Consider the following 18369-nt stretch of genomic DNA (forward strand, 5'->3'; position numbering starts at 1 on the left):
ACATCATAAAATTTAGACAAGTACTCCTCGGTAATCCACAAAATCTATCCAAACTAATCTTTTTGGTCACCTAATATGTGTTACACGTTGAATGCTGAGGGTACGTTTAGTGTTGTAGTAGTTTATTGAAAAATATTTCATCTAATAAAGTTTTTAATAAAAGTACTTATTAAGTGTTAAAGTACGATTAAGTATATTATTTGGATATATAGTTTATTGTATTGGATAGTGCGTAATTTTAAAATATATTTATCTTTTTATTCAGTCCATAATATAAGATAAATAATTAAATTTAATATTTTATTTATTAAAATACAAAAACTGTTCTAAAAGTACCAAATCTTAAGTATTGCTAAAATTACTTTTAACACCAAAAATTTTATTCCAAATTTTATGAAATAATGTTCGTTAAATACTTCAAAACTATATATATATATATATATATATATATATATTTTGGCCAAAAGTATCACAGCCCCAAATGGGGCTAACAATAGTGGTCTTGATTGAAAAAAAAGAGTTAAATTATCCAAAGCAAGTTGTAACTTACAACCAAAACTAGAAGACAATCCCGTAGTGAAATGGATATTTACTCAATGGAAGAATCAAGCAGGTTGACCTTTTAACAGTCCAACACTGAAATTATCCCAAAAAAGAATTCAACACTATGTAATGGCCAAATTCCTAATGGCCACTAATAGTTCTTGCCCACGCGATTTCTCTGCCATTGGAGAAGCAATAGCTCTTTTGACATTTCTAAAAAAGTAACTTAACAAAGGCGCAGAAAACAACAACCTAATTGATGTGTCACTAGAAGTGGCATCAGCGGCAAGCGGGCGGATACCTTTTTCTTGGTGTAAAGTGGATGGTCCTTATAAAATTCAAATCTTCCAATATGGCAATGTTCACAATTATAAGATGCTTTGGAAACCAGAAATAGATGGTGAAAAACATCGCCATATTGTAATATTTTTTTTTTTTTTTTTGCTAAAATGCTCACAATCTAGACGGGACCTAATTGCATGCACCGTTTGAGGTAGAATTTATTTACCGGGGATTCTGGTGTAGAGTGTTGGCAAAGAAACAGTTACATTAATTGATCCCTTTAAAATAATTAATTGCACTTACCAGCTTATTTGCGTTTAACTAATGCTGGTTAGTCGCAAAATCCTAGGGTACATTGAACACATGATTGTAGGTCCCAGGCGGATACGAGGCTTCCTAGACAAATTTCTAATATTTCCAAAATATAAAAAATAAAAAGAAAAGAAAAGAAAAAAAATGCTTAATTCTTATATGAACAGATTATTAGGATTATTTGCATAATAAAAGTCGAACTAGACTAGTCACACAGTTCACATTATATTATCTATATATAGATTAGGCCTCTTTTAGTCGATTTAATCTGATGCATAAGATTGATCATATATTTTAGACATTAAAATCAATAAGTGTTAGTCCCACACTCAATATTTGTGCAGTGTAATATTTTTAATTTTTCGTTAAAATGGAAAAATAACTGCGAATATCAATATGTTTAATGTTTTGTTTTTCCTCTAACTATATACTAACAATTATAGTTAATAACTCAAACTAAGAAAAAAATTTTAAAAATTTAAAAAGGTGAGACCCTATATAGCAAGTTAGAAATGTGTTCACAAGCGCGGGTATAATAATTGAATGTAGGGCAAACTTAAAAAAAAAAAGAAAAAAAGAAAAGTGCCTTTATTATTATTATTTTTTTCTTTTGGTCATGCCACTTTTGCACAAGGCAAAAATTAACGACGGTCAATGATTCAATTTTAATATAAAGTTTTATATATTTTTTCACCCACTACTAGCATATGAAAATTCTCTTGCAATATAAGTCACTTTTTTTTTTGGCACCAGGGATGGGAAGGATGCGAAATTCCTGATTCGAAAGTCAGTTGCTGATGGCAGCATCACGAACAAAATAATACCGCCCCACTCCCAGAAAACCTTCACTCTCATTGACGACGGAAAAATTCAGTTATTGAGTGGGGTTTACTTTTATTACATAACTGATCGGAATTCAGATCTGAAGAAGGGATTCCGAGATCAAGCGTCATAGCAAAATTTTATACAGTAAATCAATTTGATTTGAAGTACCATTGCTATTAAGATTGAGGGGGAAGGGGTTGTTTGGTTGATGGAAAATGGAGTACTTGGACAACTTGCCGCCTATGGATCTGATGCGGTCCGAGAAGATGACCTTTGTTCAGCTCATCATCCCCGTTGAGTCCGCTCACCGCGCCATCTCTTACCTCGGCCAACTCGGCCTTCTTCAGTTCCGCGACGTACGGATCTCTCCCTCTCTTTTTTTGCTCTCTAGATTTACATAAAAGCTATGTGATATTGTGTGGAGTTTTTTCTTTAATTTTATTCCTGATTAATTTTACCATTTCTGGAAGGATGATGCTGTTTAGACTTTTGTTTTTGTTGCTATTGAAGCCGAGTATGTAGAAACTGCATTGATTCAGTTCAAGTGAGGCTAGTTTAGAACTTAGCGGATTGAAGACACTTGCAAGCTGTAGGGTAACTTGTCAAATCTATAGGGATATGATGGATTTTCTGCATGTATGCTGAACTTTGGTTCATTTTCACCAGGGAAGGTTGTAAACTAGTTGTCCATACCAATACGTACAGTGGCTATCTGGATCATATGAATGACTATTCTGTAGCAATTGGTAACTTTTAGTTTCTGGTCCTAGATTTGCATTACTAGATAACCAAAACTATAAAATTATTTAGAAGCATCCTTGGAAATATAAGATGCATAGACTCTTAAAAAATAATGCACATCTTACATTGGAAAATGTAGATGAAGAGACAAAGGAACCATGCATAATTTATTACTCGATGAATCTTTCTTACGTATGAGAAAAAAAAGGAATGGATTGCTATCCACAAATAGAAGAAATTACTATAACAGAAAAATCTTGCTTAAGAGGAGTTGCATGCATTAAGAGCACCTATTTTCTGTGATAACCATTTTTCTATGATCTAATGTCACAGTGAGAATTTGGCATTTTTTTCAATTTAATCCTAGCGCCTAGAGAATCTTATTCTGTGTAATGTTTAGTTTGTCATGACTAGTGGACCATATGATGGCATGTTCAGGAATTGTGGAAACTCTGCCTAGACGGAACTATTTTACATCCTTAGACATGCAAGAAGTACTTAAAGATGGATCCTGTGAGATGATGTGGATTTGGTTATTCTACTTTAGATGTATGTTAACTAGTTTCTTTAGGACTCAATCACGTGTTTTACAATTTACAAGCAAATCAAACTACATGGTTGGATCAAATCTATTTTATCCTATCCAGAAGCCTGGAAAATGTTTACTTTCCTTGGTTAGATTGATAATTGTTAATATTTTCTAGCTCTAGTCTCTCTCAGGATTTATGAGAGTGGAAAAAGCACTATGATCATAATTTGTGACACCTTTTATCTCTTAACTTTTTTTTTTTTTCTAAAACTTGATTTAAAATTGTTTGCATCATCTCACAAACAATTTTACTCTATAATGAGTCATGATGTGGCAATTTCCAGATTCTTAAGTCATTTTGGTCAGTCTTTCCTTATTGTGATACTGAGCTTGATTTAAAATAACTTTCTCTGCTTGCTAGTATTCATCATGCTCATAAGCTTTTCCATGTGACTTTTGACTTTTGTATTGGCAGTTAAATGATGAAAAGAGCCCTTTTCAACGAACATTTGTTAATCAGGTAAACATTACAGGAATTGCCTTACATGTTCATCGCCCTACAGAATATGTTTTGACTACCATCATGTTCCTTTGCACATGTATGTTTCTAGAGAAGCCATATCGTCAGTGCTTCTGTCTTATGCATATTAGCAATGTGGTGTTGTCGCCTGAAAGGAATGAAAAAACTTTACATTATCATGATCCTTTGCCTTTACTAGCAGTCATTTCTTCGTGGTCTGTGACTCCTTGTTCCTTTAAAAATGGCCTGCGGAGAATTCAATAGTAGATGCATAGAAGTTGCCTTACAAAATATGTGGACCAGCTAATTCTACCATGGAGGGTGAGATTAATTTGTGGTGAATTGTGTAACATGATTGGTGATATGTCCACTCTAGTGTCATTGACAGATTTGCTGGCCTACTTGTATGTTGGGCTTGATTTCTCAGGCTTCCGGCTATAATATGTCCTAGCCTTGTTGCTTTTCTTCACAAGGTATCTTTAACAGGTGAAAAGATGTGCGGAGATGTCAAGAAAGCTGCGATTTTTCAAAGATCAGATTCATAAAGCTGGCCTGCTGCCATCTCCACATCCTGCTTCACAACCAGATATTGAATTAGAAGAATTGGAGGTTCCATTTTGTCGTAGTTACCCCAGTCAACTTACAGATACTTAGTTTATTTATTTTATTTTATTTTATTTTTTTGCTTAACACTTGGCTTTTCTAATATATTCATGTCAGTGCTACTGTTGTTTTACTTTTTCTAGATGCAACTCGCAGAGCATGAACATGAGCTAATTGAAATGAATAGCAACACTGAGAAATTGCAGCAAACTTATAATGAGTTGCTAGAGTTCAAAATGGTGTTGCAAAAGGTATACTGATTTTTTTATTTGCAGATAGTTCAACTTTGGCTATCATATGCTGGCTAACACGTGTGTTACATTGTACTCATGTTAAATAATTTTGCCCATCAGTGCTATTCAAACTGTAGTTTGCTTGAAAAAGTTATAGATGAAAGCTTTATATCAAGATAATCTGGTTATTTATTCTCTGCAAAGCTAAAATAGTAGGCCTCATGACACTTACCTATGCATGGGGTAAGGTTCTTATGTGGGCGTGACCCTTGCAATATCATTATATTTTCTGAAATGTATTGAGAGTCTAGTTGACCTGGATTATGATAATCTTTCTTTCCTTATTACAACTATACTATTAAGTTCCATGTGGAATTATTCTAGTTGTAGAAGTATATGTATTTAATTTCTTGAATTTTCTTCATTCTGATGTAATACAAATTTGGTCCATTGGGAGCAATAATCTGATGTTTCTATTGTTTAATGGTGCAATTTAGGCCAGTGACTTTCTTGTCTCAAGTAGGAGTAACTCAACTGTGCAAGAAAGAGAAATGGTTGAGAATGTGTATTCGAATGATCATTATGCTGACACAGCTTCACTGCTTGAGCAGGTGACTGATTTTAAATGCTTTCAAATACTATCCTATAGGAAAACCCATGTTGACAGTTATGTTGATTAGTTTTCTATTTGGATTTGTCAGGAGATGCAACCTGGTCCCTCAGTTCAATCTGGCGTGCGATTTGTTAGTGGTATTATTTGTAAATCCAAAGTTCTCACATTTGAGAGGATGCTATTTCGGGCTACAAGGGGCAATATGTTTTTCAATCAGGCTGCTGCGGATGATCAAATTTTGGATCCTTCGTCAAATGAAATGGTCAAGCCTTATTTCCTTTGTATCCTTTGAACTTTGTGTCGTCTAATTAACTAGAGGTGGGAAATAGGAAGGAAAAGTACCAACTGAATGCAGTAGCTATTGTAGTAAAAAAATTTTTCTCTGTTTCCTACATGGCATTGATTGTGGTTTTTGGTTTGAAGATCTATGCCTTTCTTTCTGTCTTCTTCCATTCCTACTTGGTGGAATCACTACTAACAGTTGCGATTGAATGAGTTTTTAATTTGTTTTTGCTTCCTTGCTTTTGCAGGTTGAGAAAACAGTATTTGTAGTGTTCTTCTCAGGCGAGCAAGCAAGAACAAAAATATTAAAAATATGTGAAGCATTTGGGGCCAATTGCTACCCTGTCCCAGAAGATGTAACAAAAAGGATGCAGATAACACGAGAAGTATGTCTTGAAATTGATCATTTATGTATTCTCTGACTTGTAATGAGAATGAATTAGATATTGTCACTTAAGTTGACTTTTGTCTAGCTTATGTGAGTTTTACCTTTTACATAACTAGGAAACTGTGGCAATTGTTTTTCTTTTCTGATGCGCAAGGCATACTTCTCGTCTTCGTATGCATTGTCCTGATTTTTTACCAAAATTTTCTTAAAATATATCTAAAATGAAAAACCGCTGTTATTTAGTTTGTAAGGTTGGTGCAAGGTGGACTATTATTGATGTAGGCTTAAATATGTAAGTGACCATTTCCCCAAGAAGTGAGCAGTTCTTTAGAATAAACGGTTTATGTTCTGGCTTTGATTTCATTCTTCTTTGCTACAATGGCTTTACCATCCAGTATATGGATTAGTTGCAGTCCTTGTGTAAGTTACAGCAATAGCAATCGCATGATTGCCTAATGTTTTGCAGGTTTCATCTCGTCTATCTGAATTAGAAACCACCTTGGATGCTGGAACACGTCATCGGGACAAGGCTTTGACCTCAATTGGTTTCCAGCTTGCGAAATGGATGAATATGGTAAATTTGTTATATCAATTACTGCTACACTTTTGGAGCTTGGTTGTTCACGATTGGTTCAGTGATGCTATTTTTACACGATTGCTGAGTTAAGGTTTTCTAATATTTCTTCTCTAGGTTGGAAGGGAAAAAGCTGTGTATGACACTTTAAATATGTTGAATTTTGATGTTACGAAGAAGTGTCTGGTTGGTGAAGGATGGTGCCCAATATTTGCAAAGGCAAAGGTGCTTTGCTATAATTTCTACTTGTTCTTGCCATTGTAAGAATTTGTCACTTGCTACGATATTTCTCATATTAATTCCATGAGGGAACCTTTTCTTTTTGGTTGGGGTAATAGATACAAGAGGCTTTGCAACGAGCAACATTTGACAGCAATTCACAAGTTGGCATTATATTTCATGTGATGGATGCTGTGGAACCACCTCCAACATATTTCAGAACCAATCGTTTCACAAGTGCATTTCAAGAAATTGTTGATGCATACGGGTAAGATGCAATACAGATGTAATTATTGAGCTTTAATTCCTTCCCCCATCCCACCTGTTCTTTGTCTATGCAGATTGTGACAAGGATTAGAGGATTTCTGCATCCAAAGCTCTTCCCTCTCCCTCTTTTTCTGTCTTTATTTTTTGTCTGGTTGGGTCATATATGTATATAAACCAGCACATGACACAGAGCACTGGTGGGAGAAGTTTTGTCTGGTTGGTATATAATATATGAATGCATACAAAGCTGATAGAGTGCTAACAAGTAATCTGTTTTGGACAGTGTTGCTAACTATCAGGAGGCAAATCCTGCTGTTTATACCGTTGTTACATTTCCTTTTCTTTTTGCTGTGATGTTTGGTGATTGGGGTCATGGAATATGTTTGCTGTTGGGAGCATTAGTTCTCATAGCCCGCGAAAGAAAGCTAGGTTCTCAGGTATCTTATCTCTTCTTGATCTTTTTCTCTTCATGATAGATCATTAGCTGTTAACTAAGCCAAATTCTTGTTTGCTTTATATTTTGAGAACTTTGACTACTCATATACCCTGATTAAATCAGTTTTCTTATTCTAGAGATGCTATAGAGGGTGGTTACTAGAAGAAGCTGTTTTTATCGGCTGTTGCACTGTTAAAGAAGAAATAAAATTTGAAGGAAAAATTACAAACAGAAGCTAATTCTGTTCTGATCATAAGTGTTAGTAAAGAATGCTGAACTTGTTGAAAAAGCAGCAGAAACTTCTTGTTAAATTGAGAGTTAAATGCGTTTTAATTTTCTTGATCATGATCAGTGGCTGAACTTTCCTGAAATCTAATGTTGCATTTGTAATCTTATATACATTATTATTTACATGCAACTTTTATGTTCTCATCATAGTTTTTGTTTCCCATCAGAAACTTGGTAGCTTTATGGAGATGCTGTTTGGTGGCCGCTATGTCCTCCTGTTGATGTCAATATTTTCTATATACTGTGGGTTGATCTACAATGAATTTTTTTCTGTTCCTTTTCACATTTTTGGGGAGTCTGCCTACAAATGCCGAGATTCTTCCTGCAGGTAGATATGCTTGCTGTAGTCTTAAGTTGATGAAAAGTAATTTGTTTGTTCCAGCTTGGTGATCCATAAGATTTCTACATATGTTCAACATGCAGAAATCCCATAGATCAACAAGTTGGAACAAACAAATTACTTTTCAGCATGTTGTATGTTTTTGATTAATTTTCCTTTGTATTGACATTATTTATCTGCCTTGGCAGTGATGCCCGTTCAATAGGTTTAATAAAATCTCGGGATCCTTATCCATTTGGAGTGGATCCAAGCTGGAGAGGAAGTCGCACAGAACTGCCTTTCTTAAACTCTCTTAAGATGAAGTTGTCAATTTTGTTGGGTGTGGTCCAGATGAATCTAGGAATTATATTAAGTTACTTCAATGCACGCTTTTTTGGAAATTCACTTGATATCAAGTATGTAATCTTTCCACATCGTTTCTATTATTTGTTCTGCACTGTTTAATAACAGGTAAAAGAGCTTATTTCGTGCTTTTAGGTACCAGTTTGTGCCACATATGATCTTGCTTAATTCCCTCTTTGGGTAAAAGAGCTTATTTTGTGTTTTTAGGTACCAGTTTGTGCCACAGATGATCTTCCTTAATTGCCTCTTTGGGTATCTGTCTCTTCTGATTGTTATCAAATGGTGCTCTGGTTCTCAAGCCGACCTCTATCATGTAATGATTTACATGTTCTTGAGTCCTTTTGAGGATCTTGGTGAGAACAAGTTGTTCTGGGGCCAGGGTGTACTTCAGGCACAATCTCTAATTTTCTCTATAGTTGATTATTTTATTATTAAATACCACTGTTTTCCATCTTTGTTAATCAAATTTTAATTTTGCAGGTCATATTATTGCTTTGTGCTGTAGTTGCTGTTCCTTGGATGCTGTTTCCCAAGCCTTTTATTTTGAAAAGACTTCACACTGAGGTACTATGTCTGCTTAACCTTTGTGAGAGAAGAGAGAGTAGAGGTCCTTGCATTTAAGTTTCTGTGGCCATGTTGAAATTTTTGTTTCTGGTATTCTCCTTCCACATGCTCATTCTCTGAAAACCAAGTAAAAGGGCTTCACATTTCCATGCAAAGATTAGATGGTCTATAATGTTCCTTAATTATTTGTTATTAAATGGTCTAAAATAATACTTAGATATTTGTTTCAGATTGTATCTCAGATCTGTTCTGGCAAGAGTCTCTCTCTCTCTCTATCTCGTAGTCTTAATATGTATTCTTGCTTTGCATTCTTAGAGATTTCAAGGCCGCACATATGGGTTACTTGGAACCTCTGATATGAACATTGATGATGAACCTGACTCCGCGAGGCAACACCAAGAAGATTTTAATTTTAGTGAGGAATTCGTGCATCAGATGATACACTCTATTGAGTTTGTACTTGGTGCAGTTTCGAATACTGCATCATACCTTAGGCTATGGGCCCTGAGGTATATTTGCTTTTCGATTGATATATTGAGATATCTATACTGTGCTCATTTTAAGATTTTCATTTGCTGGTACTGTTAACAGTTTGGCTCACTCCGAGTTGTCAACTGTTTTCTATGAGAAAGTTCTGCTTCTTGCCTGGGGGTAAGTTTTTACAACCAATTTAATGAGACTTATTTCTTTAGATGTGTACTGAACAAAGTTACTGCTTAGTAACTGCTTTATTTAAATTTTCTTTGTATAGATCAGAGGTTGAAATGAAACTTTTAGTTACATGTCTACCTGTTGATATATATATATATATTTTCATGTTGACTTGCACTTAAGAGTTTAATCTCCTTTCTGTTATCTGCAGGATATAAATCTTCTATGTGATTGACATATATCCAACCTGTTTGATTTCTTGAATCATGCATGTTGCAGGTATGAAAATATCATCATACGATTGGTGGGACTAGCAGTTTTTGCTTTTGCTACAGCATTTATATTGCTCATGATGGAGACCCTTAGTGCTTTCCTTCACGCTTTGCGTCTCCACTGGGTAGAATTCCAGAACAAGTTTTATCATGGTGACGGGTATAAGTTCAGGCCGTTCTCCTTTGCCTCGTTAACTGACGATGACGACTAGGATGTCAATTTTGCACCAATATTTGTTGAATGATTTCGGAAAGAAGCAATGCAAGGAAGAGTTGTGCCTTAAATCTCACTTTACAAGCGTGGATTAATTGGGATGGCTAGAACTACGCACTTCTTTGCTCTAACATGATGCTGCTTGGATTAACCGAAAATTGTAAAATCTTGGTTCAGAACCTTTAGGCATAATTGGTGTAAAGGAGTCAGCTCAAGGTGCTTGTAAGGCTGTTGGGCTAAAGATTTTGTAATTTTGTCTCCGTAGATTCTTTGCTCTTCTCTAGATGTTCCAGATATAGAGAGAGGTGTTAGAAATACCAAAGCTCGGATCCTGTACACTGGATATCCATGGTGATAATTCCTTGTGGAGGCAAAGATCCAGAATCTCCTTATACAATTACACACACAAACATAGAGAGAGAGATTGTACCTGGTGCCGTGGATTTTTGCAGGCCACCCGTCTATTCTTTTTGTAATGATGTAGCATGTTCTTACAGCACTTGAAAAAGATGCTTGTGCTATAGAAAGTCGGATTGCACGTTCTTAATGGTAGATAGATATCCGTCACTCATGCTTTATACCAATACTATCTTTGAATGGATCCGTACTCAAGGTCATGTCAAGGACTTGCAGGGTTTTAGAATTGTAAGACCACATATATTATGAACGTACGAAAATAATACAAGGCTAATTTTATCGGTCGAGAAAAAAGTTGGATTCTTAACAAACTCGATCATCCTCACAATTAATTTGTTCTCCTTTCTTATGGTTGAACAATTAGTGAAAGCCTCCTGGGTTGGCTCGGATAGTTTTGAGGTAACTTTTTTAGGTCCTGAGGTTTCATGTTTGAGTCATCTCTTTTATTGTTTTGTGTATTCTTGGGGACAAGATGCACAAACGTAAGGAGATTAGATAGTTCGACAAAGTTGGTATACTCTTTGTGTTGACAAAACAAAAAAAATAGTGAAAGCTCTTTCTGTTTCTATTTACACAAAAGAAGAAACACATTTGTCCTAGTTTTTTATTGTTATTATTTTTTTAGATGAGGATCGCTAATCGAAATTCTTCTTTTCTTTCTCTTCGTTTTTTATTTTATTTTAAATTTACTCATTCTCTGTTGGAAAAAAACATCAATACATATACACGAATATAGATTCGTAACTTGTGATGATAATCAAGGGTTGGCTCAATAGTTACCCTTCCATTCGATCTATGATTTGAATCGTGTTGGGTTTAGCAATTGAAGGTGGGAAAGATTGCGAGGAGGGATGGAAGATTAAAAAAAAAAAATTTTTAAAAAAACTTGTGACAGGCGCTATGAAGGCCACGACGTCGTACTAACTGCCAGCCCATCCCCATGAATGATTCCAGTTACATCATGAAAGCTCCTCTGATTTCCCCTGTTTCCTTCCTTTATTCTTTCTCTCCATCCCAATCCTCATCACAATTCGCGAGTCTTACATATTTCCACACAATTTTTTTCTTTCTAAAAAAATTAGACCTTTATTAATCCTAATATTACTCCAAAATTTGTATACCATATTGTTTTATTTTAAGGTCACATCCCACTTTCAACTGCGCCAATCGTCAGTTGGAGCAGTAGGAGAAATATGTATCGCATCTACGGAGATGCTGTATCTAAATGACATACACTAACTCAAAAGTCATGTTAACATCGTTTAATCTTTGTGTATTTGTCAATCAAAATTGAGCTCTGAAAGCTGGAACCGTGCTAAAAAGAAGTTTTGCTGGACGAAATTGAGCTCAAATGAAGAGACGCTTCAAGTCTTCTGAAGATGGGTTCTTGGAATTTTACAAGAGGGAGATAGGTTTTTCTTCCCCCAGTACTTTCTCCCGCCACATCTCTGCTTCCCAGGTTTCTGTTTAATGATTTTATATGTTCAGGTCATATGCTAAAGTTTTTTTTTTTTTTAATGCTATTCCTAAATTTAATTCAGTTGTTGTTAGAGTTAAATTCCTTTTTTTTAATTGATTGCGCAAAGGTAAAGAATTTCTTGCATAAACTCTTTACTCGATAATGAAAATACCAATTTTTCCTGACATAATTGGCTGGTGGTGCTTTGATGAATTTGATCTAATTTGAAGGTCATTAACTGGTTAATATATCGGAATTCGTATGGTTCTTTAATTATTTCATGTGAAATGTAGAGAATGAGTATATTTTCCTGGAAGTCTAGTGGAAATTCCTTCTGGTTGTGGTGACAAGCGTAGAAAATGAAAAAAGAAGTCTGAATTCCCTTGGGGCTTTCCTCTTTTTATCCTTCTTGTAATCCTTCATGTTGGCAGTACTAACTTTACTTACCATTATGATGTCAGAAATTCGTGAGCAGATATACTTTCATTGTATATTGCTGCCTTGGGGTCTAAATATGTTTAACTTCTAGTGTCAACATGCTGAGTTTCTTACAAGGGGAGTGTCTTGATTGTTCTTGTTGGATTTTGTGATGTGTATTTACGTTTGCTTTGATTGAATTTTATGCCAATCACACATTGAATTTAATTTTATGCCAATCACATATTGAATCTTGTGAGTGTGTCTTTGTATGTGGAAGCTAGCAACTCTTCAAAGATTCTAATGCAGCGTGTAAAGTAGCTCAAACCTAGTTTTTTTTTTTTTTTTTTTTTTTTTTAATTCATAGTCTTTCTGATGCAGAACTTGGTGGAGCAGATTGGTTTGTATGGAAAGTTAACAGGTCATGAGGGATGTGTCAATACCATTGAATTCAACTCCGCTGGTGACCACCTTGTGTCGGGCTCCGATGACAAACAAATCAAGTTGTGGGAATGGGCTACAAAGGCATTAAAATTCTCATATCCATCTGGCCATTTGGACAATGTATTCCAGGCAAGAATCATGCCATTCACTGATGATCGAAAGATAGTCACTTCTTCAGCTGATGGCAAGGTAATCTTTTTTGCTATATGTTCCTATACATATGGGATAATACATTTGGTGTGGATTTCATATTTCCTCGAGGATTATCTTGTTTAACATTTTTATGCCTTCTGGGATAGAATAACTTCTGCCTCAACTCCCTTGCCCGCATAAATGAGGGCCATCTTGCCAACTGGAAATGATTTGCGCATGAGCTTAGTAGTCTGTTGCTTTTCTTTTCCTGATTAATGTACTGTAGTACGAAGTTAATACCATCTTATTGCATGCCCTCTTACCCTGCCAATGCTACAGTTTCAGCACTCATACGTTCTACCCAACTTTTGTATTAGGCTATTGACACTGCCAGGCTTAATGCTCTTCATTGTATTAGATGAATTCAACATGAATTCAACTTTTTTATTTTTTATTTTTAAAGCTTACTAATTTTATTGATAAGGCCATAAGCATACACGAGGGAAAACCCCTGAACAATTACAAAGGAAAAAGAGCACTAATCAACAGTAATCCACTACTCTTAGGCTATATGAACAATAAACTGTACAAACATAGAACTAGGAATACTAAAAGCTGCACATAGACTTAAAGCTTCTAAAGTAGCCTTGCACTTAGACCAACCAGCAATAATACCCCTAATATCTCGAACTATCTATTCAGCCACCTTCCCAGGAGAAAAGACTAGACTTATTTGGTTTTAATTTGATAAGGATGAAAATGAATCGAGGACTGAAAGAAAGAATTAAAATGACTCATGCTGCAACCTGAATATAGTTACATTCTATTGCATTAACCTTTTTCCGTTGAGAACTGAAGTTATGGTCTATTGACAGATCTCTTCATTTGACCCCAAGTATTTGAGATGATCAGATGATCATAGTTGCCATGACATTTAGTTTCCAAAAAAAAAAAAAAACATGATGTCTCTTATTTTCTTGACAGAAAATCTGTTATTAAAAAGGTTCCTTTTCATTGTAAATATTGGCTTTGTTGCAGGTCAGGCTTGGCGAGGTGTTGGAAAACAGTCAGGTAGAAACAAAAAGGCTAGGTAAGCACCATGGTCGTGTACACAAGCTTGCAGTTGAACCTGGGAGTCCTTACATATTTTATAGCTGTGGCGAGGATGGTTTAGTTCAACATGTAGGTTACCTCCGTTCAAATTGAATTGTAAATGCTTGTTATTGCTTTTCTGACAAGAGTCCTTGCTTCTTTTGCAGTATGATCTTCGAACTAATTCTGCTACAAAGCTTTTCTATTGCTCTGCATTCGCGGAACAGCGTAATTCAAACTGCATAAGGCTGAATTCCATGGCCATAGACTCGAGAAACCCCAATTACTTTGCAGTTGGAGGTTCAGATGAATATGCACGAGTTTATGACATCAGAAAGTACCAATTGGATGGTTCAAGTAATGTAGACAGTCCAATTAACACATTTTGCCCTTCTCACTTGATTGAGACTCATGACGTTCATATCACGGCATTAGCTTACTCCAGCATGAGTGAGTTGCTTGTTTCTTATAATGATGAGCTCATTTATCTGTTTCAAAAGAACATGGGGTTAGGTCCTTCTCCATCATCCATGACTCCTGAGTATGTGCATAATTTGGAAGAAGTACAAGTTTTCTCAGGACACAGAAATTGCCAAACTGTTAAAGGAGTGAGTTTCTTTGGTCCTCATGATGAATACGTCTTGAGCGGGTCTGATTGTGGTCATATATTTATATGGAAGAAGAAGGGGGCTAAACTTGTTCGTTTAATGTTAGGCGATAGACAGATTGTAAATCAGCTGGAGCCCAATCCCCATATTCCCGTTCTCGCTACCTGTGGACTAGAAAAAAGTATAAAGCTTTGGGCCCCCACTTCAGATGATGTTGTTCCTCTACCTCCAAACGCTGAAGAGGTACCGTTCCAGAACTCTTCACATCTATGCATATATGTTAGGTTTTTACGGTTAGATGCTCGTGATTTTCTTGAAATTTTGTTGCTAGAATTGCTTGTGTCTAACTATCTAATGCTTGAATCAGATAATGGAGGGTAACAAGCAACGCCGGCAGGATCATTCACGTGTTGCACTTACTCCTGATATCATCATGCATGTTTTGCGTCTGCATAGGAGGCAAGCTCTAGCTTATATCGAAAGAAGGCCTAACAGAGAGGATATTGAGAGTGATGAAGATGATGGACGGGATGCTTACATTTTAGGATTTTCTGATGGTGATTCAGAGGAGGGCGTCACTGGGAATCCCAGAGAATGTAACATCAGCTAGAGTTATGTACTAAATAGTAGTAAAGCTCGAGTCTAGTCTTGAACGACATGAATAATTTGTTGCTTCCATCGGGTATTCGTTAGGAGGCATTTCAGCTACAACCTTACAAAACTGGAGTTTCCTTCTTCTGCGAGTAAGGGGGCAGTATGGTGGTAATGTGTACATGGCTTGAAAAGAGTTATTGTATTATCCGCGGCTGTATATTGTTGTCTCTTTTTGGTCAAAAAAAATAAAGAGCCTTGATGTTCAAAGTTTTTCTGATATGTTAGGTCCTTCCTCTGCTGCTCTTTTCGGATATGTATTTTATGCCAACCAGAGCGCTAATTCCTTAAAATATTATTGGGAAAAAAAATTTCAGAATTATGGCTTGGCAGGGTAAGAACATAAAAGATCCAAGAACAAGATCAAGGCGCCCATGAACCATCCCGAGGCAGTAATGTAAACCTACAAATTTTTTCATGCTTTTTTTTTTTTTTTTTTTTTTTTGTTTTTGTTTTATAGATATATGATATAAATGAGAGGTCTCAAATGTGAGATTTCGCGCTCAGACTTCTTCTTCTAACCCATTCTTCCTCACTTCATGCATTTGAATTATAGAGTTACAGAAACCTTTGTAAAGTTACAGCAGAATCCGTTTAGTAAATTTAGTGGTATTTCAAATTTAAATCAATTTAGACACATGTCATCTTTTATGTTTTCTTTTTTTTTTTTTATAAAAAAAATAAATTGCAAATTCCCCTGTTAAATTTAAAAATAGGTATTACCTTCATGAATTACATTTAAGTAATAGCGAAGTGAATTGAGGGATACAATTATGGGATTAGATTGAGTCAATTAATTATACGTTTCACTTATAAATATCAGCCTATGGCTATGAGACTTCTTTTTCTTTTATTCCTTTAGAAAGAAATTTGATGACATATTGAGTGCATTTGCATACTGAAATTACTAGTAAACTATGACAAACTAATAGTTAAGGGAGAAAAAAAAAAAAAAAAAAGAGAGAGCGTTGATCCAATCCCACCAAAATAGAGAGACTTTCTTCTTATTTTTATACTCACAGAATCTAATCCGAATTTAAAAGTTTTAGCAATTTTCATGGGAAAACAATAAAAATAAAATGCAATTGCAGAATTGCTGCAGACAAGTCACGTGTCTCCAAACCTGTCTTGTTTAGACCTTAGACCCGGCGGTCCGAGCCGGCGAATCCGAACCAAATCTCTATTCCCGCTCCTTAACTTTTTGAAAAAAAAAAATAAAAAAAATCCAGCATTCATTTCTTCATTCATTGCCCCAAATTTCCCAACGAATTTCCCTCAAAATTAGTAAGTAGTAATTTGTTAGTTAGTCAGTTTTTTTTTTTTTTTTTTCTTGTTTTTCAAAAAAGCTGGTGCCAAATAATCAAAAAAATGGAATGGGAATCCAAGCAGCTTGGCCTTCTCCCCGAAGACGGTTCTCTAATTCAACAACAAACTCCACATTCACACAAGTCACCTTACCATCAGCCTCGCATTTCGCCTGCAACTGCAAGTTAGTGTTCTTTCTGGCTACTAAGGGTTTCTTATGCTACTCTTTTGGTTTATGTTTCTTGCTCGTACATTTATTTGTAAACTTCCCAAATGCCATTTGCCTAAATTTTGCATTTTCTAGGGTTTGATTTGGACCTGTGTATGTTTCCCTGTATGCATAATTCCAACGTAGTCCTCATGGTTTTTGGTTTTGGTGGCTTTTCTTTGGTTTCTATATTCTAAATAAATACTACCAGCAATTGGCCTCAAAATTTATTTATTTATTTGGGTAAGTTTTTTTGGATCTATTTTCTTCTTTTATTGGTTACCAGGCAATTCTCAATTTATGATTATATAGAATTTTCTGTTTGAAGAAGATGCTTGTAACTGATACGGCAAAATTTGGGCTTACTTGTTTTGTTATGTCACAAATTTTTAAGCTTGAAATAATTCCTAGGTATTTTGAGCTCTGATTGATTGGAGCTTACTTTTCTTTTTTCAATGAAGAATAATGCTAAACAGAAAAAAAAAATAAATGAAAGAAAAGCCTCTTTTAATTTTTTTTTTATTTGTTTTACATTATGAATTGTTAAGGCCAGCGAATTGTGATTCTGTAATTTGTTGTGTTTGCTCTGGAAATTGTTAATCTTGATGCAACTCAAGAGCAAACGGTGATATCTTATGGACAATCCTGGCTAAGTATATGCTGTTCATTATGCCGTTTTGACTGCTTAACTTTAGTTCTTTGTGATCTTTCATCATTTCATTTGGAAATGCTAGTTTTAATTTAGTTTGAGATTTTTCATAGAGTGAAAAATGTGCATGAAAGGTGATTAAATTAGCTGTTGTCATTGCAGAGGGGATTAATGTCCGTAATGATCCAGCTTCAGTGAAACTGAATAGCTTGTCTCATCAAGACATGACCAACAAGGAGAATATTACTACAAACAAACTTGAAGGACCAAAGTTGAGTATGGAGCCAATGCAGATGAAGAAAAAGAAAAAGGGTGGAGGATACAATTTGCGCAAAAGCTTAGCTTGGAATCAAGCATTTTTCACTGAAGATGGTTTTGCAATTCTTCTTGCCTATGTTCATACATGATTTTAAAATCCTCTTTTGCAAGTTAAAGATGGTATAAGTTGTTAATTACTTTTTTTCATCTTTTATTAGGTGTCTTGGATCCCATTGAGTTATCCATGATTACTGGGACGCTTGGAAATTCTTCCAGAGAGGCGCTTTGTGCTATTACTGAAGAAGCAACCACCTCTCTTTCTAATGATATTCAGTTCAACCGTGATTCTGCTAACCCATGTACACCTGAGAAGAATTTATTTAAAGCATCACCGGCTGCTTGTTCCGGTAAAGATCGAGGGACAGTTTGTTTGTCTCTGAAGCATACTTCACCAGCTCACATTCGTCAGGCTTCAACTTCTGTGGTCAGTTTTAAGTGTCAGGATGACTCTATCTGCTTTTACTCCATTTAGTGTGGTAACTTACTGAGCCTTTCTGAAAGTGTGTACTTTCAGGCCTCTCATAAAGTCCTTTCAACTCATGGGGCTAGAAAAACGGCAGCCAGAGCTAGTAGCTCTCCGAGATCCTTGCCTCTGTCAACATCATATCCTGTAAATAGTTTTAAATAGTAT

General features: G+C 35.5%; 3 protein-coding genes across 6 annotated transcripts; all 3 read left to right on the plus strand.

The window, feature by feature from the left end:
- The first annotated feature begins 1842 nt into the window (after positions 1-1842).
- LOC113728182 (V-type proton ATPase subunit a1-like) lies at positions 1843-10590 on the plus strand. 4 transcript variants are annotated; one of them, XM_072077348.1, is made up of 18 exons: positions 1843-2318; positions 3708-3752; positions 4239-4361; positions 4499-4606; positions 5086-5199; positions 5290-5463; positions 5732-5869; positions 6338-6445; positions 6563-6670; positions 6784-6932; positions 7215-7368; positions 7823-7983; positions 8184-8390; positions 8545-8728; positions 8818-8901; positions 9217-9410; positions 9493-9552; positions 9764-9788. In XM_072077348.1, exons 1-18 carry the CDS (start codon positions 2178-2180, stop codon positions 9768-9770), a joined length of 2259 nt encoding a protein of 752 aa, XP_071933449.1. In that variant the 5' UTR covers positions 1843-2177; the 3' UTR covers positions 9771-9788. The 4 variants fall into 4 exon arrangements, with proteins under 4 accessions (XP_071933449.1, XP_071933451.1, XP_027108525.2 ...); XM_027252724.2 differs by lacking the exon at positions 9764-9788 and adding an exon at positions 9832-10590 and having other exon boundaries at positions 1845-2318; XM_072077349.1 differs by lacking the exon at positions 9764-9788 and adding an exon at positions 9832-10590 and having other exon boundaries at positions 2227-2318; positions 4226-4361.
- Positions 10591-11142: 552 nt separating this feature from the next.
- LOC113728191 (uncharacterized) lies at positions 11143-15471 on the plus strand. Its single transcript, XM_027252738.2, has 5 exons — positions 11143-11914; positions 12713-12964; positions 13946-14089; positions 14167-14850; positions 14975-15471. Exons 1-5 carry the CDS (start codon positions 11807-11809, stop codon positions 15215-15217), a joined length of 1431 nt encoding a protein of 476 aa, XP_027108539.2. The 5' UTR covers positions 11143-11806; the 3' UTR covers positions 15218-15471.
- A 1036-nt stretch (positions 15472-16507) lies between these two features.
- On the plus strand, positions 16508-18366 carry LOC113742508 (uncharacterized). Its single transcript, XM_027270339.2, has 4 exons — positions 16508-16747; positions 17583-17792; positions 17897-18162; positions 18253-18366. Exons 1-4 carry the CDS (start codon positions 16627-16629, stop codon positions 18364-18366), a joined length of 711 nt encoding a protein of 236 aa, XP_027126140.2. The 5' UTR covers positions 16508-16626.
- Positions 18367-18369: the final 3 nt, after the last annotated feature.

This window comes from Coffea arabica, chromosome 1c (assembly GCF_036785885.1).
Source record: "Coffea arabica cultivar ET-39 chromosome 1c, Coffea Arabica ET-39 HiFi, whole genome shotgun sequence".
Taxonomy (NCBI): domain Eukaryota; kingdom Viridiplantae; phylum Streptophyta; class Magnoliopsida; order Gentianales; family Rubiaceae; genus Coffea; species Coffea arabica.